At 34.6% G+C, this 27427-nt stretch overlaps 1 protein-coding gene across 6 annotated transcripts in view; it reads left to right on the top strand.

The window, feature by feature from the left end:
• DIAPH2 (diaphanous related formin 2) overlaps positions 1-27427 on the top strand; it is a 974644-nt gene that overhangs the window by 81888 nt on the left and 865329 nt on the right. For 5 of the 6 annotated variants that reach the window (XM_049644715.1, XM_049644712.1, XM_049644716.1 and 2 more), the window contains 2 exons: positions 9392-9496; positions 14514-14534. In XM_049644715.1, the coding sequence (XP_049500672.1) occupies positions 9392-9496; positions 14514-14534 (126 nt within the window). The remainder of the gene's footprint in view (positions 1-9391; positions 9497-14513; positions 14535-27427) is intronic. The other variant, XM_049644714.1, reaches the window with a different exon arrangement.

Below are 27427 nucleotides of genomic sequence, written 5' to 3' on the forward strand. Positions count from 1 at the left end.
AGTTGGGTCTGCCAGTGTGTTTTTAATGAAGTTTATTTGAAAAGCAGTTACTTTCTTACTAATTGTTAAACTTTCGAGGGATTACTAGTATTTTTGTGAATGAAAAATGCCTAAATCATGCTAAATTTCAGCAGTTTTTAAATATTTTGTCTTGAGATAACCAGAAATATCTGTGAGGTACAATGTTTTCATGCCCGCTTCCTATTTCATTTCAAGATATCATATTCTACACTATTTGAAATATCTTGCTTTTATTAAAAAGAACTACATTATTGACTCTTTAGTACTTTGTGTACTTTGGTTTCAATTCCTTTTGCAATGGCTTAAATTTTACATGTGGGATAACCTTACTTAGGAATCTTTTCCACTTACAGTTTTTTCATAAAACATCTTTTTATTAAGTAAATCAGTTACATAGGTAATGTTTTTTTCTGTTAGATTGTTGCATTAGAGACTCAAAGAAAAGTAGTTTCTATATTTCATTATTGAAACAATCTAGCAAAATAATATAAGTTGAGTTGTTTTTTTAAACTGTATTTTCATTCAAGTCTGCAATAAAACTCCCACAGTTTATATATTTTATATATATGATTTATATATGTTTTATATAAATTTTTATATAAAACATATATACTTGTATATAAATATATAATATATTTATATATGTAAATATATAATATACATAATATACATAATGTATATAAATATATATACTTGTATATATATAAAACATATATAAACATATTTGTTTATATATGTTTTATATATATGATTTATATATGTTTTATATGTAAAACATATATACTTGTTTTAGTATATATGTTTTATATATAAAAGTATATACTTGTTTTAGTATATATTTTTTTAAATATGAAATTTATTGTCAAATTTGTTTCCATATAACATCCAGTGCTCATCCCAACAGGTGCCCTCCTCAATACCCATCACCCACCCTCCCTCCCACCCCCCATCAACCCTCAGTTTATTCTCAGTTTTTAAGAGTCTCTTATGTTTCGGCTCCCTCCCTCTCTAACCTTTTTTTTTTCCTTCCCCTCCCCCATGGTCTTCTGGTAAGTTTCTCAGGAGCCACATAAGAGTGAAAACATATGGTATCTGTCTTTCTCTGTATGACTTATTTCACTTAGCATAACACTCTCCAGTTCCATCCACGTTGCTACAAAAGGCCATATTTCATTCTTTCGCATTGCCACGTGGTATTCCATTGTGTATATAAACCACAATTTCTTTCTACATTCATCAGTTGATGGACATATTTTAAGCAATGATTTCTACGGGTCTTCTGATGGTATTTGTTGACAAAGGAATGTGTTTTAGTTTAATGTCATGTTGTTTTGCATGTATTTCAGCTGCTTCTACCAAGAGTTTCCACAATATCACTGGACCTTTGTCTTTTGCTGTAATGAAATAAAAAGTTCAAAAGAGGCTTTTTTTTTTAAGTTTATTTATTTGTTTGAGAGAGACAGGCACAGCGTGAGTGGTGGATGGGCAGATAGAGAGGGAGAAAGAGAATCCCAAGGAGGCTCCAAGCTGCAAGCACAGAGCCCCATGTGGGGCTCTAACTCACAAACTGTGAGATCACAGCCTGAGCTGAAACCAAGGGTTGGATGCTCAATTGACTGAGGCACCCAGACACCCCAAAAGAGGCTTCTAGTATATGTGCTGCGGAAGCGAGCACACAAAAAGAGGCTTCTAAACACGTGCCATTAAGTTTACAAAATTTCACTAAAGTGCTGGATTTTTTTAAAAAATTGTTTCCACGCCCAGTGTGGGGCTTGAACTCACAACCCTGAGATTAAGACCTGAGCAGAAATCAGGAGTCCAATGCTTAACCGACTGAGCCATCCAGGTGCCCTGAGTATCATGTGATTCTAATTGCTGAGAAAATTCAAAAAGTTTTCTTCATGTTCTGAATGCTTGGTTTGAGGTGGCTTTGTAGTATTATTAGCTAATATTTTAAGGTACAATATGCACATAAAATGGGAATCACCATTGATAATTGGTATACATCCATATTTCAAATAGCTACCTTAATAATTTTTAATATTGTGTGGTCAGCTATTAGCCTTACATTTTTATTATTTTAATCATATGATGTGATAGATGAAAGGCTCAGACTTGCAAGAAGGAGATGTAGCAGTCTAACATTTTCTTGTCTGCTTGTGCTTGAATTTTTGCTGTTATCCTGCTATCCTCAATCTTTTGTCTTTGCCGAAATCTTTGAATACAGATTTTTAATTTTATGTTATTTTTGATGACTGATTTAGTTAAAACTAGATAAAATACCCCATAAATGCATTAAACCAAGTACATGTAAGCTGCAGTGTGGTTTAGTACACTGACAGTAAACAGATTTGCATTGTGAATACCCCACTCTTTCCCTAAGATGCCTCATGTACCATTTGGCCTATGAATCCAGTGTTATCATGTTAGATATTAAAACTTATTTTCTTGTATTTTTTGTGCGTATTTGTGTATATACATGTTGAGCTCAGGAGTAAGGATTGTGGGAAAGTGAAAATAGCATTTCACTGTTTTCTAATATCTAAACATACATTCTGAATTTACCCTACTGATGGTAAAGAGGTATATGTAGGTATTCAAAGTTGCATCTCTCCAATAAGACCTGAAAGCAGAAATAGATGATTTGTACCATACTCAATAACATTCATTCAATGTCATGCTTTTTTTCCTGCCTTTGGCTTTATATTGTTTTCAGAGATAATGTATTTGACAATTTTTTTCCTTTAAATTTGTTTTCCATCTGAGATTTATATGTTCTATGGCTGCAGTCTATATGGGTAAAGTTAACTGGATCTTTTGAAAACATTGAGGTAGTTATTTAATATCAGGTAGAATTGGCCAACTACTTAATAATGGAGCAAATTTTTGATAATTTTATTGGGTTTTTTAGAAAGAAATGTTCAATCCTTTCAAGTTCAGATGATAGAGGAATTATGGAATGTATCTTTAGAAAAGAATAAACTAAACAAATGCTGTAAGAACCCATTTATAACCTTAAAATAAACATAACATAATCATTGTTCATGCTAGAGCATATTTTTAGGTACTAGGGTATCATTGGTTCATTCTCTTCAGGGATACAGTTCCCATCAAAATAGAAGATAAAGAATACTTGAATAATTACTATGGAGAAGTGAAAGAAGAGGGCAAGCATTTGATGGTGTAGTGAAGTTCAGATTTTAAAACAGCAAGTGGAAAATTCAGCCTTCAACTGGCATGAAGACATATTGCAGAACAGAAACAGTTTATAGAAAATTTATCGAAATTTATAGCAAATCTATAGAAGGAAGGAAAAAGATGTGAAAACATAAAAAGTTGGCGTTTACTTATCATAATGCAAAATAGAAATCAGTGGAAGAGTTAAGAAAAAAATAGTCTTGGAAGATAAGAAAGTTTTAAACATTATGTTGTTACTCATGTAAACATTTATGAGGTGAGAGAGGGAGAGTGAGAGGGGATGGGAGGAGAGTGAGAGAGAATGAATGAATAAATGAATGAACAAAAATGATTAGGGAGGTGGTTCAACTTTTAACCTTCTGATTTGACTTTATTGTCCTATGGCTACTCAGTAATAACTTTAAAAATATGTTTATTTTCTGAGGACATGAATTTACATACAGTGTTGAACATTGCATCATGGCATATATGGAAGGAGAAAAATTGGTTTATTGTTTACAAATATGGCTTTAAAAATATTGTAAGTGGTCAGTTATTTAGACTGCAAACAATGTTTTTTGAAACTACAATATACTATATTCTCATGTATTATAGAAGTATTAACTAAATGTTAAACATACTGAAAGCTTGCTTTTGTGTTTTGAAGTACTGTAAGAACTAGTGTGTTTAGAAGAGTTTCACATTCAGTTATATTGTTTACAATTAATACTGAATTGTGATTATTGCTCTGTTTAATGATTGTATTATAAAGTTGGAGTTAATGATTTGGAAATATTAGCTGCCTAATTAGCAGTATGCTTCTTATTTCTATAAGAATAAAATGAGTCTTTATGGTCTTTTCTGTTCATGTGAATGGTACCTATTCTCAGTCAACTTATGCAGCAAATTTATAGGTATAAAAATTGCTGATGGCTGTAAAGCAAATTAAAATATTTAGAGAAAAGGTTCACACTGGTTCAACAAGTATTTATTAAATGCTTAGAGAATTCCAGGAACTATACTTTTTTCTGGGAGTCTAAAGATAAAAAAGGGTGTGCACCTGTGTGGCTCAGTTGGTTGAACATTTGACTCTTGGTTTTGGCTCAGGTCATGATCCCAGTGTTGTGGGATCAAGCCCCATGTTGGGCCCTGCAACGTGGAGCCTGCTTAAGATTCATTTTCTCTCTCTTCCTTTGTCTCCCTTCCTCCCTCAGTCCTTTTCCCTCCTCTCTATAAGAAAAAGGTAAAAAAGACCCAGATTCTGCCTTCAAGCTAGCTTAGAGTTTAGAAAAGATGGACTTATCAGATAGTTTCAATTTAAGTGCTAGTAATACAGGAATTAATATGGAAGACTAGAATGCAGATAGTCATTTCTCAGTGTGGTGTTTCAGGGGGAAATCTGAAGATGAATCAAAAGGATAAGAGATAAGGATTTGGGTGGGATGGAGTGGGTTGAGAAGGGGTGAGGGTTAATAGAGGATTAATAGAGAGGGTGATGAAGATGGCAGCATTCTAGGCAGAGAGAACAGCATCATGAACAGAGTAATGGAAATGTATAATAGCATAGTATATGTAGGAAAATTACAGCCAATATTGTATTATTAAAATACAGGGGTAAGATGAAAACTGGTAAAAAATGAGACCAGAGAGGTGATGATAACACTAAAATCTAGCATTCTTTGAAGGGTAGTTAATATACAGCAAGCTTAGTGTTCATGACCATACTTTAACTTGACAGAACTCTTCTGAGGCATATAATCTCATATTCCCTTTATTGTCATGCCTACCTCCATGATTTTACTCTGATGGCATGATATTAGCACTATAGACCATTAAAAATTTAATGGAGGCACATTATAATGTAGAAACATCACTGGAAGGAGAGCCAACTCTCTACCTAGAGAGTGCTGAAGGTGGTACTGCCACATTCTTAGGCCTGGCTGTGAGGCGTACAGATACACTCAATCTTGTTAGCATTCCAGAGTTGATTCTACTTAGGGTATGCAGATTCATGCTAACCACATTTGTAGGGTACTGTAATTTAACCAGAATGTTTTGAGGCAGTAGAAACCTAGCCTAGCATTTGTGAACAGTGCTTAGGGGTTTTGATGGAAACATACTATGAGTCAGCAGAATGATGTGCTTGCCAATAAGGTCATAAAATCAGAGGCTGAATTAATAGAGGTAAAGTATTTCAAGATGATGGAGTTAGTAGTCCTTTCCTTCCTTGTATTTATCAAACTACAGAGTAGTTGAGAAAAATAAATATGGATAGTAAGCCATGTCACATGAAGATAAGTTGAAGCAGGTAGGTAGGTATACCTTAGCTTTAAGGAGAGAATGATGCCTCCAAATAACATTTACATGGTTTTTGAATTTATTAACCTCTGTCCAGACTGACTACTGTCTCTCTTAATTCAGACTCTTATCACTAGTCTCATGAATTACTTCAGTAGCCTATGTTATAGAATATGAGAATCTTTTCTGACTAGTTATATATAACTATCAAATATATTAAATAGCTCTTGAATCAGGAGGGTTGTAGAGACAAGCTTCAGATAATATTACAGGAATAACATCCAGAACCACACAGCTGAAATAGAGAGTTCAGTGAAGGAGCTGTTGCCACCCTGGAACCACCTGGTCAAACTGTCATTATGAAAAACATGCAGCTGCTGCCCACACTTCCATAACCATATCACCTCTTATTTCCACCCATGCCAGCAAAATGGCACTTACTTGCGGCCTGCTTCCTTACATAGTTTACTTCTGAATCCACACATCCTAGAAATGCATTTCATTGGTGGAAACTAAGCCACATGTCTGTACTCTAGTTATAAGGGAATCTGGCAAATGTAGTTTTTATGGATTCTTTCTTGCTTAGGTGGGAATGACACTGGGAAGATGTATTAAAATTAAATGCTGTTGAGCAGCCAAATAGAACAGAAGACCACTGTGGTTTCCTAGCTAGTCTCCTTGGCTTCACTAATATTTTTCTCATCCTTTAAGACCCAAATCCTGGTAAAGACTTTTCTGATCTTTCCATCTATCCTCTGTGTTCCAAAACTATCATATATGTGCCTCTTTGAAAATATGTGCCTCTGTTTACATATCTATTTTCCCTACTGGACCATGAATTATTTATTTTTATTTATTTAACAAATAGGCATTTATTAAGTATCAGACATTGTTTTAAGTGCTTCATAAATAACTCATTTAATTTGTGGATACAGCTGTCTTTCAATTTGCACTCCTGTAGCATAGTCCTTGGTGCATGGCACTTGTCCAGTAAATAATTGATTCAATATTTAGAAAGTAGAGAAGAAAGAATGATGACAAAGTTCTGCCACTTTAACTTACTATTCTGTTTCATTGTACACGTTTTACATTTAGTCTTCCAAAAAAAAAGTTGGAAAAATTACACTTCCCTAATATGGGATGGGCTGCCTGTGAGGTAGTAGGTTCTCTGTTAGTTGAAGTCAACTCAGAGCATCTGTGGACTACATTAAAAGTGCTATCCAGCCTTTTTTCTGTGATTCTACTTTGACTCTACAATGCTAAATCTAGCCTGTGAGAGAGAGGAAAAAGATGTCTTCTGTCTTCAAGTAAGTCATTAAGAAGGAAAATATACAAATGAGAAATAAGGAGATAAGATAGGAAAGATAGGGGTAGAGTTAGTGATACAGGTGATTAGGAAGAATCCTATGTACATATAAATAAAATGTATTAAGTATTGACCTTGAACAAATCATAGGAGTCACTGCAATGCATGCAAATATAGATCAAGAGACTTTTGCTGTCAGTGAAGTTACCATTCTATACATAGATGCAGTTTGATTTCTTTTCATTGCTCCTTATATGAGTTTTAAAAACAATGTTAATATTGGGGTGCCTGGGTGTTTAAGTGTCTGACTCTTGGTTTCTGCTTGGGTCATGATCTTGTGGTTAGTGAGATTGAGCCCAGCATCGGGTTCTGTTCTGACAGCGTGGAGCCTGCTTGGGATTCTCTCTCCCTCTCTCTCTGCCGCCCCTGCTCACTAGTATGCCCTCTTGCTCTCAAAAGAGATGAATAAATTAAAAAAATAATGTTGATATTTTTAGTGCCCATTACTTTCCTTGATTAAAAAATATTAATAGCCAGCATTAAGAAAATAAAGTGATAAATGATAAAGTTGAAATATGACTCACATACCATAAAATCATTGTCTTAAAATACATAGTTCAGTGTATTTTTTAGTATATTCAAACTAAATTGTTGTGAAACCATCACAACAATTTTAGAACATTTTTATCACTCCAAAAAAAAAAAAAAAACACACCATACCTATCAGCAGTCACACCCCAGTACTCTTATTCCCCCTCCTCTGCCCCTAACAACTACTAATCTGTTTTCTGTCTCTATAGATTTGCCAATTCTGGGCATTTAGTATAAATGGAAATCATACAATATGTTGTCTTTTGTGACTGGCTTTTTTCACTTAGCATTATGTGATTTCAAGGTTCCATCATGCTATAGCATTTATCAGTACTTCGTTCTTCTTTATGACTGGACATACCACTTTCGTTATCCATTCATCGCTTGATGGAAATTTGGATTGTTTCTACCCTTTAATCCCGCTGCTATGAACATTCATATACAAGTTCTTGTGTCGGCATACGTTTTTATTTCTTTTGGGTATGAGCTGGGTCATGAGGTAACTTTTTGCATAACTTTTTGAGGAACTGCTAGACTATTATCCAAAGTGGCTGCATCATTTCACATTCTTACCAGCAATGTGTGAGGGTTCCAGTTTATCCATATCCTTACCAATGTTTGTTATTATTATCTTTCTGTATTCTAGCCATCCTAGTGGGAGTGAGGTGGTATCTCATTGTGGTATTGATTTGCATTTCTCTAATGAATAATGATGTTGAACATCATGTGCTTACTGGCCATTTGTATATCTTTTTGAGAGGGACATCTATTCAAATCCTTTGCTCACCTGTAGTTGGGTTGTCTTTTTATTGTTGATTTTTAGAGTTCTTTATATATTCTGGATACAGGTCCCTTATCAGACATATGATTTGGAAATATTTTCACCCATTCTGTAAGTTTCCTTTCATCTGATATTGCTTTTTGAAGCATTGCCATTTCCAACTTGATTTTGTGACCCCTCAAAAGTGTCTTATTATGTTGCAAGGGTTAATATGAGTTTCAAAATGAAGAAAAGTAATTTGCATAGTGAAAATGTTATATGTGTATGTATCACAAAATAAAGGAAGATTCCCAGGCAAATTAAAGCTTATTGAACTTCACCCAAGCACCCCTGTCCTGGTGCTTTAATAAAACCACCTTATTACACCTAAAAAAAAAGAACTTATTGAACTTCAAAACAATGTATTCTTGTAAATGAGTATTTTTTTCTCCAATGAGTGATTTTTGTCATCCAAACACAGCTGATTATATTTCTGATGTTTTTGTTTTTTTTTTTTTTTTTTTGCTTTCCAAATCCAGCAACTTTTTTTTTTTTTAATTTTTTTTTTTTAACGTTTATTCATTTTTGAGACAGAGAGAGACAGAGCATGAACAGGGGAGGAGCAGAGAGAGAGGGAGACATAGAATTTGAAACAGGCTCCAGGCTCTGAGCTGTCAGCACAGAGCCTGACGTGGGGCTCGAACTCATGGACCGTGAGATCATGACCTGAGCCGAAGTCGGACGCTTAACCGACCAAGCCACCCAGGCGCCCCCAAATCCAGCAACTTCTGAAGGATGTTTCTTCAGTGGCATATTATAGATCTATATTTCCTGTCAGCTTAAAAATCATATTTGCTCTTCTGGATAATAGTGATCCTAAGGGAGCATATGCCAAATAGTAAAGTGTTTATTTTTGCTATCCGTGTAAATTAATAGTTGTGCCACGGTTGTATGATGTATGCTATAAAACTGTCGATTTATTCTCTGGAATAGTTTAAAAATATTTATTATTTCTGCTCATGCGTTGAATAGGTAGAGATAAGAGCCATGAATATGTGGTAAATTTTATACAGTGTTATGGTATCTAGAGTGAAAAATAATAGTGAGAGATCCACCAAAGTGATCCTTCTTGTTAGCCACAGCATGACTATTTTAAAAGAGAATATTAATATTTATTAATCATTTTGCAACTTAAGCAGAAATGTGTTAATGTTTACAATAGATGTTCTTTATAACAGGAGGACATGAACCTTAATGAAGAACGGAAAGCTCCTTTACGAAACAAAGATTTTACCACCAAGCGTGAGATGGTTGTCCAGTATATTTCTGCTACTGCCAAATCTGTAAGTAGTGACACTTTCCTGGTGTTCCCGTAATGAGGTCAGCATTATCTGCTTAAAAAGAAACCAACCCCAGATCTTCCAAGTTCTTGCCTCAGTATACTCATATAGACTATTCAGAAAAACCTTATACATGTATTTTTACACATTTAGTATATGCCCCTGTTTCAAATTTTTTTATAATTTGAGAGACTTCCATTATTTAAAACAATGCAGACCAAGGATAGAAGGCTGTGAGTTAATCCAGTGACTTTTGGGGCAGTGGTTTTATGCACTTCCTAAAAATTGAGAGCAATTTGTAGGTGTTCCACTAAATATACTGTTGGTTATATGAAAATTTTGAGGGAGAAGACACAAACATAGCCTATTCACGAGTTTTAACTAAGTTTACATTAAAGCATCATGTCTGGTTTCTCCTTGCAGGAAATTTTGATCAATATTTTTAATAATGCTGTTTTAGGTTTTTTTCATTATTTTATGTGATGCTAATTATTTTATGTGATGCTATCTATATTAACTACCTCATTATTGTTATTGTACAGCTTAATTTAATATAAAAGAGGGTGCTTAATTGGAGCTTTAATCACATCTCTGAGTTTCAAAACTTGAAAGTAGAGTTATTTGAAAAGACTTGTTTTCTTCAGGAAAAACATTAGTGTTTTAATGGAATATGTGGCTTTGTTCCACTTTCTAAGGTGCTTCCGAAAATAGACTTCAGGTTTGATTTCTTTTTGTAAGAAAATAATGTATTTTTGAAATGGTGAAACGTATCTTTTACATTTCTATAAGTAAAAAGCTTTATACAACTAGAGGTCATAAAATCACTGTGTATATATGCACACACACCTATACCACATATTATACACAATGATTTTATGTATGTGGTATGTATATTATGTGGATATATATAAATAATACACACACATACATTTACACTTAAAAATACATATTTTGAGTTTAAGAAATTGACCAGTGAAGAAAATAGTTCCTCATTGGAAAGTATGTTGTAAAATTATTTGGCTATCCTGTTACTGCTATTTCAGTGCAGTAATTGCAGTGGCAATTACTGATGCATTTTGCTCTGAATTCTACAATTGTATTGATTCCATATTGTAGTTTAAGCAAGCTAAATCTGAATGCTGAACTATTTAAACATATCACATTGCAGCTCTACCAGAGCAGAGCAACAGCATGTTTTTTAATTTGCTTCTGGTATCCAAGGGCAGAAATATGTTTCAAGTGATAAGTGAAATTTGCCATTAGCATTGTTTTCAATAGAATTAGGTGATGCATAGGGTTTTACTTTGAAATTCTGATGAATCTCTTCTCATTTTTGTACTCAAGTTATTGTTCACAGTAAAATGCTTTAGGAAATGCAGGGTGCACGTTTCGTGTTATATTTTTAAACACCTAAAGGCAAATACACTAGTAAATGTATGTAACTAAATCTGAGTGCAAGGTACAGATGATAATACATGAATAATCGTGTGTTTTTAATGATAAAATTTTGTTAGTGTCTCTGGATCATTTGTTGTTTTTATTTAAGTGGGACTGAATATAATGAAGATTATATGAAGCTCTTATTCCTTAACCTTTTGATTTTTACTCTATGTGGAACTTGCTTTCATTTATTCCCATATTGTTTCCTCTTTAACTGGCCAAAGACATGTACACTTTAGGTTATATACTAATTTTTCACATCAAAATGCTAAAATTTGGGTAAATGTTAGATAAGCTGTCTTGAATTGCTTTATTTGAAAGATGGAAATTGAATGTTTCTCAAAAGACACGAACATTCTTTTTAAGACATTAGCCTCAAAATCAGTACTATAACTATTTAGTATATGACCCTTATTTGTTTAATTGAACATACATATGAGCACCTGCCATGCATATAGCACTTTCACTAGAGTTTCAAGGTTATACATTTCATCTCCTAATATTTTTTTGTGGGCCAAATATTATGATGAAAGAAAGCCTATTGATAAACCTGTTTTAAAGCTTTCTCACCTTGGGGAGATGTCAATTAGTACTGTGTTTTCTGTTGTTACAACAAATAATATCGCTCATGTAATTTTATTTTGAAGATGAGAAGGATACCATTCAGTGACAAACAATCCTCTTATCTTTTGACCTCTTCATGATCATGACCATAATATTTGCAGAAACTGTAGCCTAATGTATGGCTGTTTAACTTTGTGTAACTAAGGTTTCCATCTTGCTGTCTTTCACTAGGCTTTAGACATGCTCTGTATATCTTCTACTTTTTTTTTGCTTTTTCACTATATTGATACACTGATAAAAAACTTTTCTTCATTTAAAGTACATACATTATAACCACTTCCTTATGAAAATCCTTCATAAGTATTCAAAACTTAAATCTTGAAGTAAAAAGAAAGTTAAGAGCTAGTGTTCCTGATGGAGAATGTTTTATAGTCACATGTGGAACATGTGAGAATTGTAGTTAAATTTAAACATAAATTATATGTTTCCTTCTTTACCACCTGCATTAGTCATTTTGCATAGAGTTGAAAAACAAAATATGGGCTCAGTAAGAAATGTCCATCATTCTCCTGAGTTCCTGGGTAAGGACAGTAAAGCAAGATGAAACTAATATACAGGTATGTGCTCAAAACCCATTTCTAAAGCAAATGACAGTCTTTTGTTATGTTCTTAACTTTGCTAAAATAAGCATGGAGTAAAAATATATAGGAAATTAAAAGATAATGATGCAAACTACTGCTTAGTTTAGTTTTTTTCTTGTTTAACTTCCATAATAGAGAATATTAAATTATGTGAATGTTAAAGGAAAAAGTGGCTTGATTACCTGTCAGTGATGAATGGACTTTAAATAAGGGAGTGCAGAAGAACCTGTTCTCTGCACAGGCTGGACTTATTTGCTCATTATAGCAAGTGTGGTTATGGACCTGACCTATGGTAGTTGTCACATAGAGATAATTTGGCCACAAACAATCTGGAAGAATTTATATTTTTCAAAACACCAGCATATATTTTCAGAAACAGAAAACCAAGCTTTGTTAATATTGCAGACCTTGTCCTACCCATTCATAATACTGAAAGAGGCACAGTATAGCAGTGATTTATGGGATCTTGTATGTTCTAGCTTAACAGCCTTTATTGACATTTATGAGGAAAATTTAGTCACTGAAATCCTAACATTAGTTTGCCATTGTCATTATTAGAATATTAAGAAACTAGTTTATTTATAACTTAAATTACAGTCTTTGAAATTGAGATTTTAAAATATGTAAAATCACATTTTTGAAGACACATGACCCCTTGAGAGGTATTACTGATTAAATAAAAATCTCAATAGGAAATGATTTAAAATAGTGATACCCAATACATCTATAGAATTTTTAGATTGACCCATGAAATAAGCAGTTGAAATTGCAGTATATCTGTGTGTATGTGTGTGTGTGTGTGTGTGTGTGTGTGTGTGTATACATGTATTACCATTTTGCTTTTGCCATTAGCAGATATTTTCTTTCTCAGGTGAAACGATTGAAGTCAAACTGACCACACCAGTTTCTTTTAGCTTTCCATGGCCGATCTAATCTGTTTGCTGTATGTGCTTTAGCTAAATGCAAGGATTTTGCAATCATAATGAATTATTAATAGGCTATATTCTGGTTATTTCACTGAGTATACACTTGCCTTAATTGTTAATACAGGCTTGTATTCTTGTTTTAGTCTCATGTCTGTGTTAAATAAACAAGGGATAGATAAAATCTGTCTTTTTGGTCGGAGGAAATAATTTAGGTCAATAGCATATCTTTCAATTCAGAAGACTGTTAATGGCACCATAGAGGCTTTTATTCAACTAAATAATCAGTGCCTGTAAATATTCTGTTGCATGAATATTTAAGAAAGCTGCTTCTCTATTTGGAGATTCATGGATTCCTCTGAAATAATTTGCTCGGCTACTGTCATTATCTTTTTGTGTCTTGTAGTATCCTGTTCAATTTAGGGTTCTTATTGGGATTTCAATAATATTTTAGTTTTCTTTTTAAAGTACTAGTTGGAAAATAGAACACATATTGATAATAACTGCTATCAGATTAAAGGTTTTATTGTGGATTAATTAGTTCTTTTTTGGACATTGCTTTGGACATTTAAGTGTAGGACTCTGATAACAATGATTTGATTTATATTAGGGTTTTGGCATAAAATTATGTTCAGAGGTATGATTTCATTTCTTGGTTTCTTAAATACCATCCTGCCTCTCAGAAATTCTATCTCTTATCTATTAGGAAAGCTCAAAGTTTCTGTATTTTGAACTGTTTTATCCTTATGAATATATGCATGTTTAGATATAAACTGCTTCTATGTCATTATATTATATTAATTATATTATATTATTATATTACAAATGCTAGGATGGCCTAGAAAACTAGAATTATAAGCAGTCTCTTCTTTGTAATTTTCAAGTATACTATAAAACAATATTATAAACCTTAAAATCATAACAATATAAAATGCTCCAGTTTTCAACCTACAATTCATTTCTTAACTTAATGCATGGCTTTAAATGCAACATTTATATTCTAAAACACCTTGTTTCAACCTTAATATTATATCCATTATAACAAGGAAAAAAAAGCATTATTTGGAAAAAAATTCAATTTTCTGTTGATATATTTTTTGAGTGACTGTGGGCTGGTAAAATATCTGATGCCTGGTTGCACTTAATTTTATGTTACTTGATATTTAGCTTATATATGCCAATTGCAGTACATTTTTAAAAACGTCTTCAAACAGTAGTAATTATTTAGGAATCCTTATTTTGAGACTTCACACATTTTTGAAATATGGTAGAAATTAATACTGGTATATTTGTTTTAGACTCTAGATCTGAAGTATTAAAGTGTACATAGGGTTAGCTATTTACTAATTTACTAAACACTTCTGTGAAAAGCTTCTGATTACTAATAACTGTTGCTGTTTGTTTTTTGTTTCTTTTACACCGTAACTACTCTCCATTGACTACTGCATGCAGATAGTTGGAAGTAAAGTTACGGTGAGTACAAAAGATGTGTTTTACCCTTAGATATGAATTTGTGCTTTTGGGAATTGAGCAATTTTTGCTTATAGCATTCTATATGTTTGGTTCTTCTTTTGGAGTATATTTTACCAAAGTAATAAGATGATAAAGATCAGGTGATGAGAATTTAGCCATGGTAAGTATTTTTCCTGTGGTTTTGGAACATGTTTTAGAATTTGAATATGCCTTGTATACTTTGTCTTATAAGGTTTTACTTTTTTTTAGAGTTGTGCCTGTGTTTATGATTTTTATGATTCTGTTTTTATGAGTCTGTTGAAATTGGGTGTTTCACCTCAGTTCTCAGGAGAGCAGGATGCCATCTCAGGATGGTAGGTTGGTTTATGCTAGCAGGAATTCTTATTAAAGTATCTCACTTTGATTTGGTGTCAATGACCACATAGTGTAATGAAAACAACCTTTGATGTGCAGTCAAGAGGGCTAGGTCTTTGTCTCTGTTAGATGCTACTAATTGGATGTGTGACCTTGGGCAAGTCATGTAATGTTTTTGAGGTTCAGTTATTAAATGGCTAAATTGAAGTGATTGGCTTACATTATTTTTTAAGGTTCTTTCTATTGCTGTATTTTAGAGATTTCATATTCAGGGCATTGTATTTCATTTCCATAATTACATAATACATCAAAAATGATCTGTATTGTAATTGAGAGGTATTTGTAAATACCTTGTCTTAATGACTAAGCAGTCTGTATTTAGGGAACAGGGCAGGAGACATTATCTTTAACATTATTAGGTACCATGGTATTCAGAGTAGTGAATGTATTTAATATTTGTTTGCTTTTAAAAATTGATTTAGTTTCTTTCTTTCTTTCTTTCTTTCTTTCTTTCTTTCTTTCTCTCCTTCCTTCCTTCCTTCCTTCCTTCCTTTCAAGACAGCAAGTGAACAGTAGAGGGAGAGAGAGGGAGGGAGAGAAAGAATCTTAAGCTGGCTCTATGCCCAGCGTGGAGCCTGACATGGGGCTCCATCTTGTGACCCCGAGATCATGACCTAAGCCTAAATCAAGAGTCAGATGCTTAACTGACTGAGCCACCCAAGGCGCCCCTAGTCTTTTTTTTGTTTCTTTTTTTTTAAAAAAAATTAATGTTTATTTTTGAGGAGAGAGAGAGAGAGAGCACGAACAAGCATTAGTGGGGGAGGGGTAGAGAGAGAGGGAGACAGAATCTGAAGCAGCTCCAGGCTCTGAGCTATCAGCACAGAACCTGCCGCAGGGCCCCTCACGAACTGTGAAATCATGACTTGAGCTGAAGTCGGTCACTTCACCAACTGAGCCACCCAGCTGCCCCCCTTTTTTTTTTCTTTTTTAATTTATGTGCCATCCGGGGTGGGGGGGAAGCCATCAATCTTTTGGGGTAATTCCAAACATCAGCAAATCTTTCTTTAGTGCTTATCATGTGCCAAGAACTGTGTTAGGTTCATTGATGACTAGAAAATAAGGATAAGACCTTATAGTTTTAGTAATATATGTGGAAATAATCAATTCTTAAATTGTGCATACTGATTTTAAGTGTAGTAGGAATTCACAAGCAGAAGAGAGAAGTAGAGGTAAAATAATTGGAGAAAACTCCATGCAAATTTCTGGACTTAAGCTGGACTTTTAGGAATTGTTAGTTGTGATGGCTAGGATTTGATATGGGAGATGAGACAATGGAGAAACTCTCAGATTGTGTAAATAATATTCAGTGCAAAGGCCTAGAGAAAGAACCAAATTGTGTGGGCAGGAGACAGAGAAGAGGGAAGCAAGAAATTAAGTTGACTTTGTTCGAGCAAAGAATGTATATTTGCATTGAAAAGATTGAAAAATCAAGTTGAAAGAAGATCTTGAAGTCCAGGTAGAAGATTTAGAAATTAGTTTGAATAAGAAAGTGACATGAGGAAAACAGGGTTTAAGAAAAATAAATTTGATAGTAGTAGATAGGCTGGATTAGGCCAGTGATTCTCAAACTTGAAAGCACATAAAAATATATATTTTGTCCCTCAGGGGTCTAGGATAGGGCCAAGAACTTGGCATCTTTATCAAGCACCATAGGAGATCCTGTTAAGGTAGGCTACAGAGCACACTTTGAAATACTGGATTAGGATAGAGAGATATTTGTTTCAAGGGCTACCTAGGAGACTTGTGTATGGATCAGTGAGGACCTTTATTAAACTGGAGGCTAGGCATAGGGGGATGGGGTTAAATATAGGGGGGTGGGGATATAAAGGAATCTTGAGTTTATTTTAATGTGGGCTGAAGCTAGCTTGGTCTCTGCATGGCCTTTGCCAGCACTAATGAGATATTACTGATTTCTCCATATCCAGTGGAGTTGAAGTTCTGTTGATTATTTCTCTTAGATAATTCTCAACTCTCTTCCCTGATTACTCACACTGTTGATCCTTTAGTTTAGATTCATTGTTAAACACACCTGTAATTGCCATAGCCTCCTAAATAGTCTCCTAGTCTTCATTCTCTCACCCTGCCCATGCATGTTTTACAGTTACCACAGATCATGCTGATTCCCTTTAAACCTTTCAAATGGCTCCCAATTGCCCTTGCGATCTTATCCCTGTTCCTTTTTCTAATTTCATCTTCATCTCCATTTCTACATGTGCCTGTCCTGCTGTTTAATAACTCTAAATCAAGCATATTCTATTTCTTTGAACTAGAATGGCCTTTTCTTCTTCACTGTGTCCAGAAATATCCTAAATATCCATCAAGATTAAGCTTCATGTCAATTAGGAGAATTTGTCCTAGATAACTGCTTCCTTTCCATAGCATCACTATATAGCTGAATTATAGTATTTAACTTATTTTATTATAATAAATCATTTACATGTCTTTCTTCCCCAATGAGAATAGCTCCTTTAATAAAAATACTAGGTCTAATGGGAAAGACAGGTAAACAGAATAAAGATAGGGCCTTATACGTACAATATAGTAAAGGCTGTAAAGTGGCAAGCTAATAGGCTGTATATAGTTCATGGAAAAGTTTTATCTTGTCCGAGAGTGTTTTGAAAGACACTGTAATGAGATAGATGTTATGATTGATCTGTAGTATAAACTGTTTCACACCCACTGTCTTATTTCTGGCTTGCTCCTCAGACTAGAATTTGCATATTCTGTAATAAATGGAGGAAACTATAGGAATCAGCTTCTAGAGGAAATGATGAGGGATTAGTTCTAGAGTTTAGGTGGGAGGGGTGCCTTAAGGGGGAAGATTTTTCTTTTTCTTTTTCTTTTTTTTTTTTTTTTGAGTAGGGAGAGGAGTGAAAAAGCAATCATTAAAATCATTCTGTTGGAAAGTCAGGTCCAAAAGGGCTTATTTGCTAGTATCTTATTGAGAACTTTTGCATCCATATTCATCAGGGATATTGGCCTGTAGTTCTCTTTTTTTGCTGGGTCTCTGTCTGGTTTAGGAATCAAAGTAATGCTGGCTTCATAGAATGAGTCTGGATGTTTTCTTTCCCTTTCAATTTTTGGGAAAAGCTTGAGAAGGATAGGTATTATCACTGCCTTTAATGTCTGGTAGAATTCCTCAGGGAAGCCATCTGGTCCTGGACTCTTATTTGTAGGGATATTTTTGATAACTGATTCAATTTCTTCGCTGATTATCGGTCTGTTCAAGTTTTCTATTTCTTCCTGTTTGAGTTTTGGAAGTGTGCTTAGGAATTTGCCCATTTCTTCCAGGTTGTCCAGTTTGTGGGCATATAATTTTTTATACTATTCCCTGATAACTGCTTGCATTTCTGAGGGATTGGTTGTAACAATTCCATTTTCATTCATGATTTTATCTATTTGGGTCATCTCCTTTTCTTTTTGAGAAGCCTGGCTAGAAGTTTATCAATTTTGTTTACTTTTTCAAAAAACCAACTCTTGGTTTCATTGATCTGCTCTACAGTTTTTTTGAGATTCTATATTGTTTATCTCTGCTCAGATATTTATTATTTCTCTTCTTCTTCTGGGTTTTGGGTTTGTTTGCTGTTCTGCTTCTATTTCCTTTAGGTGTGCTGTTAGATTTCGTATTTGGGATTTTCTTGTTTCTTGAAATAGGCCTGGATTGCAATGTATTTTCCTCTCAGGACTGCCTTCGCTGCATCCCAAAGCGTTTGGATTGTTGTATTTTCATTTTCATTTGTTTCCATATTTTTTAAAAAATTTCTTCTCTAGTTGTCTGGTTGACCCATTCATTCTTTACTAGGGTGTTCTTTAACCTCCATGCTTTTGGACAGTTTCCAGACTTTTTCCTGTGGTTGATTTCAAGTTTCATAGCGTTGTGGTCTGAAAGTGTGCATGGTATGATCTCAATTCTTTTATATTTATTGAGGACAGTTTTGTGACCCAGTATGTGATCTATCTTGGAGAATGTTCCATGTGCACTCGAGAAGAAAGTATATTCTGTCGCTTTGGGATGCAGAGTTCTAAATATACCTGTCAAGTCCATATGATCCAATGTAATCATTTAGGGCCCTTGTTTCTTTATTGACCCTGTGTCTAGATGATCTATCCATTGTTGTAAGTGGAGTATTAAAGTCCCCTGCAATTACCACATTCTTATCAATAAGGATGTTTATGTTTGTGATTATTTTTTTTTATATTTGGGGGCTCCTGTATTCAGCACATAGATACTAGCAAATCAAATTCAAAAGCATATAAAAACAATTATTCACCATGATCATGTGGGATTCATTCCTGGGCTGCAAGGCTGGTTCAACATTCGCAAATCAATCAATGTGATACATCACATTAATAAAAGAAAATAACCATATGATCCTGTCATCGATGCAGAAAAAGCATTTGACAAAATTAAGCATCTTTCACAATAAAAACCCGCGAGAAAGGTGGGATAGAAGGAACACACTTAAACATCATCAAAGCCATTTATTAAAAGCCCACAGCTAATATCATCCTCAATGGTGAAAAACTGAGAGCTTTCCCCCTGAGATCAGGAACACAACAGGGATGTCCACTCTCACTGCTGTTGTTTAGCATTGTGTTGGAAGTGCTAGCATCAGCAATCAGACAACAAAAGGAAATCAAAGGCATTAAAATTGGCAAAGATGAAGTCAAGCTTTCACTTTTTGCAGATAACATGATACTATACCTGGAAAACCTGATAGACTCCACCAAAGTCTACTTGAACTGATACATGAATTCAGCAAAGTCGCCGGATACAAAATCAATGTACAGAAATCAGTTGCATTCTTATACACTAATAATGAAGTTCATGGAAAATGAAGCAACAGAAAGACAAATAAAGACACTGATCCCATTCACAGTTGCACCAAGAATCACAAAATACCTAGGAATAAACCCAACCAAAGATGTAAAAAATCTCTAAGCTGAAAACTATAGAAAGCTTATGAAGGAAATTGAAGAAGATATAAAGAAATGGAAAAACATTCTGTGCTCATGGATTGGAAAAATAAATATTGTAAAAATGTCAACTACCCAAAGCTATCTACACATTTAATGCAATCCCAGTCAAAATTGCACCAGCATTCTTCTCGAAACTACAACAAGCCATCCTAAAATTCATATGGAACCACAAAAGGCCCCGAATAGCCAAAGTAATTTTGAAGAAGAAGACCAAAGCGGGAGGCATCACAATCCCAGACTTTAGCCTCTTCTCCAAAGCTGTAATCATGAAGACAGCATGGTATTGGCACAAAAACAGGCACATAGACCAATGGAATAGAATAGAAACCCCAGACCTAGACCCTCAAAAGTATGGCCAACTAATCTTTGACAAAGCAGGAAAGAATAGCCAATGGAAAAAAGACAGTCTATTTATCAAATGGTGCTGGGAGAGCTGGACAGCAACATGCAGATGGATGAAACTAGACCACTTTCTCACACCATTCACAAAAATAAACTCCAAATGGATAAAGGACCTGAATGTGAGACAGGAAACCATCCAAACCCTAGAGGAGAAGGCAGGAAAAAACCTCTCTGAACTCAGCCTCAGCAATTTCTTACTTGACACATCCCCAAAGGCAAGGTAATTAAAAGCAAAAATGAACTATTGGGACCTCATGAAGATAAAAAGCTTCTGCACTTCAAAGGAGACAGTCAACAAAACTAAAAGGCAACCAACAGAATGGGAAAAGACATTTGCAAATGACATATTGGATAGAGGTTTAGTATCCAAAATCTATAACGTACTCACCAAACTCCTCCACACCCGAAAAACAAATGATCTAGTGAAGTCATGGGCAGAAGACACGAATAGACACTTCTCTAAAGAAGACATCCAGATGGCCAACAGGCACATGAAAAGATGCTCAACATCGCTCCTCATCAGGGAAATACAAATCAAAACCATACTCAGATATCACCTCACGCCAGTCAGAGTGGCCAAAATGAACAAATCAGGAGACTATAGATGCTGGCGAGGATGTGGAGAAATGGGAACCCTCTTGCACTGTTGGTGGGAATGCAAATTGGTGCAGCCACTCTGGAAAGCAGTGTGGAGGTTCCTCAGAAAATTAAAAATAGACCTACCCTATAACCCAGCAATAGCACTGCTAGGAATTTACCCAAGGGATACAGGAGTGCTGATGCATAGGGGCACTTGTACCCCAATGTTTATAGCAGCACTCTCAACAATAGCCAAATTATGGAAAGAGCCTAAATGTCCATCCATGGATGAATGGAGAAAGAAGTTGTGGTTTATATACACAATGGAATACCATGTGGCGATGAGAAAGAATGAAATATGGCCTTTTGTAGCAACGTGGATGGAACTGGAGAGTGTTATGGTACGTGAAATTAGTAATACAGAGAAAGACAGGGACCATATGTTTTCACTCTTATGTGGCTCCTGAGAAACTTACCAGAAGACCATGGGGGAGGGGAAGGAAAAAAAAAAAGAGGTTAGAGAGGGAGGGAGCCAAAGCATAAGAGACTCTTAAAAACTGAGAACAAACTGAGGGTGGATGGGGGGTGGGAGGGAGGGAGGGTGGGTGATAGGTATTGAGGAGGGCACCTGTTGGGATGAGTACTGGGTGTTGTATGGAAACCAATTTGACAGTAGATTTCATATTAAAAAAATAAAATAAATTTGGAGTAAAAATGATGAGTTTAGTTATGCGTGTAATCATGGAGTAATTAGTAAAATCACATAAAAATAAGAAAAAAAGTTATTAACACCCAAGAGCTTTTCTTTAGCACTTGTAGCATTAAGAGTAGAATTTTATAATTTGCTTCACTATTTCACATTCCTACCTTTACAATTTTAAATATACTTTGCACATTGCTGCTGAGCATATTTATCATTTGAATAACATTTACCTTTGGCTGTACATGTTTATCTTTTGAATAACATTTACCTGTTTATCAACTGAAGCCTCAATACATGTATTAGGTAATGAAGGCCATGTATACTTCAAGGTGACTAAATGTACCCAGATAGAAAAGAGCTAATCATTTTGGTGTCATGTAGTACTGCTTACCAGATAAGCCATTTAACATAAGTAAGATGTTACATTTGTGCCTTTTGCAGTGTTTCTAAATAATCTGAGTCAAAAGGACAACTCCATCATAGGTGAAGGTTAGCCACAAGGGTATCTGTTTGCTCTAATTGGAGCATGGGGAGCACAGGCACTAACTCAATGAATATTGTAGAACCTTTTTTGCAAAATAGAACCAAAGAAATTTGTTCTTCCATGTTGGTGAAAGAAGTCATACTGAATGTAAGTTCCTGTTAAAGTATCAACTTATGGTCAGGCTCCAAGTAATATATTCAAAATGCTATTGATGCATTCTTTCCTATCGGCCCCCTAGTAATCATAATATCCAGAAAATACCACTAACATGGCAGTATGTACATGTGGGCTGTTAATCTCCTATTGCATTATTAAATTGAAATTTTGTTTACTGACCCAATAGTATCTTAATGATTACTTCATGCAATGTTACACTTGTGTCAGGCCTTTTGTTTGAATATATCCTATGAGAAAAGATCAAATCTTACTCTGCGTTGTTTTTTTTTTTTTTTTTTTTTTTTTTTAATAATTGTATAGTCCAGAAGGGGGAGACAAAACACTGATTATTGGAGTTTGAAGTAGCTGATAAAACTTGGCTTTTTTACACTGTTACTTGATTGTGTTTCCTTATGGGTTTAGAAATCTTAGTGAAGTTGCTATTACAAAACATTTAGTTTTATGGGGGTGACAACTTAGTAAAATATCTCAATTCAATCAGATAAAAATAATGCAATTATTTTTAACTAGTATATATAAATTAGAAAAACCCATTTGGTAATCAGATGAAAATAAGACCTGAGACTGTTTGATGATGGCATATTATAAGTGATCTTTTCAAAATAGCACAAGTACTATTAAAGTTCCAATTTCAGTCTTTTCTAATTTCACATTATGTGCAGTGAGTAACTATCTTCCCATTTCCTTATGTTTTAACGCTGCAAGCCAGCTTGTGTGTTATACTCGTTTTGGAAAGGAGTATCTGTATATGTTTTGAAAAGTTTATTATTGAAATCTCCATTCACTTTTAGAACATTTTCTTATCAGTCCCTTCCCTTCCAGTGCATTGTCACAAAATATATTATTTCCTAATGCCAGATTAAATTAATTGTTTAAAGAATGCTAAGATAATATAGATTATAAATATTAGTAAGTCATTATACCTTGGGCATTTGGAAACATCTAAAACAGTATGAATATCGACTTTATGTTTAGACATACTTTATAAGTTGAGTGCATTAATATTGATGTGTATGGGGCAGTTATATTTTATAACATATCCTGATATTAGAAACAAGAAGATGTACTTTTCATGTAGAATTATGCACTACAAGTTTATTTTCTTTGTATTTTAATTGCAATCTTGGTAGAAATTTCTGTTGATGTTTTTTGTGTATATAATCAGGTAAACGAATACATTTCAAATATGGTGCTTGATATGACATTTAAAGCGACTATAGTGATTGAGGGGGCAGTCCAAGATGGCAGCATAACAAGATCCTGAACTCAGCTTTTCCAAAAGACACACCAAATCTATAGCTACAGATAGAAAAATTCCCTCTGAAAAAGACCTGAGAACTATCTGAAAAGCTCCTTCAATACACAGTAGACTGAAACAGACCATGAGTCATTCCGTGAAAAAGTCCTATTTACTTGTGTTGGAGCTTTAGTCTGAGGGGCAGACTTATGTTTGCCACACATCTACAGGCTGTGGAGCTGCTCTCTGGGAACTGAGGCTAAAGGATGCCATCTTTGCACTCTTTAGCTTCACTATTGCTCACTGGTACATCCCTGAAAAAAGCTTATACATACATCTGAAGCCTGAGTTTTGCAACTGTCACCCAGGGGACACCTCCAGATTGCCTGGTCTGGAGGTCAGTAGGGTTTATGATTGTAGTCCCAGAGGACTGTATATATTTACACAGTTTAAAAGCTGCTACCTGATAGTCTGGCTTCCAGGCAGCCTGAATCTAGGTGCTGACTGAGATCACTCCCGTTGGAATACTCTCAACACTGGGACCTATCAAGAATAAATCCAGCTATTGAGATAATCACAAAGGTTCAAGAAACAACCAAGAGCTATGACCAGGTTTAAAGATTGGGTTAATCTCCTACATAAGAACACTCCCTCAAGACCAGAAGAGGTTGTTGTTTTGCCTAATACTTAGAAACAGAGAGTCAAGCAAAATGAAGAAACAGAAGAATGTGTTACAAACAAGAGCAAGATAAAACCTGAGGGAAAAAAATCTTAATGAAATGTAGATAAGTAATTTACCTGACAAAGAGGTCAAAGCAAAAGGTCATATACCTGAGTAGCCAGTTTGGGAAAAAATTTTTTCCTAGACAGGAGCTAACCATTTCTACCTACTATATCACACCAAAATCCTTGTCATGATGCTAGTATATGTGTATAGACTGAGGTATGAGATTCACATTTTTATAATTGTAAAGTAATTTCATGGGCAAATATTATTGAAGATGATATTGAGAAAAGTGACATTTTAGCCTATATTTTTTCTATTCTTAAACTATTTGAAACTTCTAAGGAAAAACAAAGATATTATTTTAAAGGGATATTGTTACACACATCCTGAACTATTTGACTGGCTACTTTATGTTTTCTACTTTGTTGCATTTAATTGAGGTAACATTGTTATTAAAGGGAATTGCAACAAAAAATTACTAAAAAAACACAAAGGTCATAAAGATGCTCATAGAATTTGGGAGGAGATTGGATGAACACAGTGAGATCTTTAGCCAACAGACATAAAATATAAGAAAATAGCAAACAGAAGTTACAGGGCTGAAGAATACTATAGCTAACCTAAAAAATACACTAGAGGGGTTCAACAGCATGCCAGATGAAGCAGAAGAAAGGATCAGTTATCTAGAAGACAGGGCAGTGGAAGTAATCCAAATAGAACACCAAAAAAAAAAAAAAAAAAAAAAAAAAGAAAATATAGCTTAAGGAACCCATAGAACAGCATCAAGTGGAATAACATTTGTATTATAGGGGTCCCAGAAGGAGAAGAGAGAGAGAAAGGGGATGAAAACTTTTTTGAAGAAACAGTGGCCAGGAACTTCCGTAACCAGGGCAAGAAAACAGACATTCAGGTCCAGGAAGCTCAGAGAGTTCTAAATAAGAAGCCAAATACATCCACACCAAGACACATTATAATTAAAAAGTCAAAAGTTAAAGACAGAATCTTAAAAGCAGCAAGAAAAAAACAAGTTATGATGTACAAGTGAAATCCCATGAGAGTAGCAGCAGATTTTTCAGTAGAAACTCTGCAGGCCAGGGGGGGGGGGGGGGGGGTGGGAAATGATATTTTCTAAGGGTTGAAAGAGAAAAATTTCCAAACAAGAATACTCTGAAAAGATGGTGCCATTTAGATTTGAAAGATTGATAAACAGTTTTCTAGATATTCAAAAACTAAGGGAGTTCATGACCACTAAACCAGCTTTATAATAAATGTTAAAGGAATTTCTTTAAGCTGAAAGGAAAAGGCATTGATTAGTAATAAGAAAACATAGGGGTGCCTGGGTGGCTCAATAAGTTAAGCATCTGACTATTGGTTTCAGCTCAGGTCATGATCTCACCACTGTAAGTTTGGGCCATGTGTCAGGCTCCACACTCAGTGAGGAGATTCTCTCCCTCCCTCTCCATCCTCCTCTCCCTCACTCATGTGCTTTCTCTCTCTCTCTCTCTGTCTCTCTCTCTCTCTCTCTGCCTTCTCAATTCAAAAGGAATTTAAAAGAAGTAATAATATAACATGAAATTACAAATCTTATTGGCAAAGGTAAATATAGTAAAGGTAGTATATTAAGCACTTATAAAGTTAGTATGGAGGTTAAAAGACAAAACTAGTCAAAATAACTAGAACTAGTTGTAGTTATCAGTTAAGAGATACACAAAATAAAAAAGATGTAAACTATGACATGAAAAACAAAATGGGGGAAGTGAAAATGTAGAGTTTTAGAATGCATGAAAACTTAAGTTCTGTCAACTTAAAATAGACTGTTATATATGTGGGCTGTTACATGTGAGGCTCATGTTAACCACAAAGCAAAAATCTAGACTAGATACACAGAAGTACATAAGAAAGGAATATAAGCATAACACTAAAGAGAATAATCAAACCACAAGGGAAGGAAACCAGAAAACAATCAACAAATTAGCAATAAGTGCATACCTATCAATAATTATTTTTATTTTTTTTACTCATGTTTTCATAATTTTCCAGAATTTTCTTATTATTTATCAATTTTTAAATAGTCTACTTAGTTCTTTTTTAAATATGAAATTTATTGTCAAATTAGTTTCCATACAACACCCAGTGCTCATCCCAACAGGTGCCCTCCTCAATGCCCATCACCCACTTTCCCCTCCCTCCCACCCCCCATCAACCCTCAGTTTATTCTCAGGTTTTTTTATTTGCATCTTTTCTCTTGGAGTTTATTCTTTGTGTAGAAGTTTTTAATCTTACATTTTTATTTTTTTCATATGAAATTTATTGTCATATTGGTTTCCATACAACACCCAGTGCTCATCCCAACAGGTGCCCTCCTCAATATTCCTCACCCACCCACCCTCCCCTCCCTCCCACCCCCCATCAACCCTCAGTTTGTTCTCAGTTTTTAAGAGTCTCTTATATTTTGGCTCCCTCCCTTTCTAACCTTTTTTTTCCTTCCCCTCCCCCATGGTCTTCTGTTAAGTCTCTCAGGATCCACACAAGAGTGAAAACATATGGTATCTGTCTTTCTCTGTATGACTTATTTCACTTAGCATAACACTCTCCAGTTCCATCCACGTTGCGACAAAAGGTCATATTTCATTCTTTCTCTTTGCCAAGTACTATTCCATTGTGTATATAAACCACAACTTCTTGATCCATTCATCAGCTGATAGACATTTAGGCTCTTTCCATAATTTGGCTATTGTTGAAAGTGCTGCTATAAACATTGGGGTACAAGTGCCCCTATGCATCAGCACTCCTGTATCCCTTGGGTAAATTCCTAAATGCAAATTCTCCAATCAAAAGACAGAATGGCTGAATGGATAAAAGTATAAGCCCTATCTATATGCTGCCTACAAGAGAGTCTCTTCAGATGTAAAGACTCACAAACTGAAAGTGAAAAAATGAAAGTGATAAAATGGAAAAAGATGTTCCATGCAAGTGGAAACCAAAAGAAAACTGGCATAGCTATAGTTTTTTCAGACAATATAGACTTTAAAACAAAGAGTGTAATTCAATATAAATAAGGGCACTACATAATGATAAACATATCAATCCAACAAAAAGATACAGCATTTGTAACTTTATGTATCCAACATAGAAGCACCTAAATATATAAAGGAAATATTAATAGACCTAAAGGGAGAAATTGGCAGCA

The sequence above is a fragment of the Panthera uncia genome, chromosome X, assembly GCF_023721935.1.
Source record: "Panthera uncia isolate 11264 chromosome X, Puncia_PCG_1.0, whole genome shotgun sequence".
Taxonomy (NCBI): domain Eukaryota; kingdom Metazoa; phylum Chordata; class Mammalia; order Carnivora; family Felidae; genus Panthera; species Panthera uncia.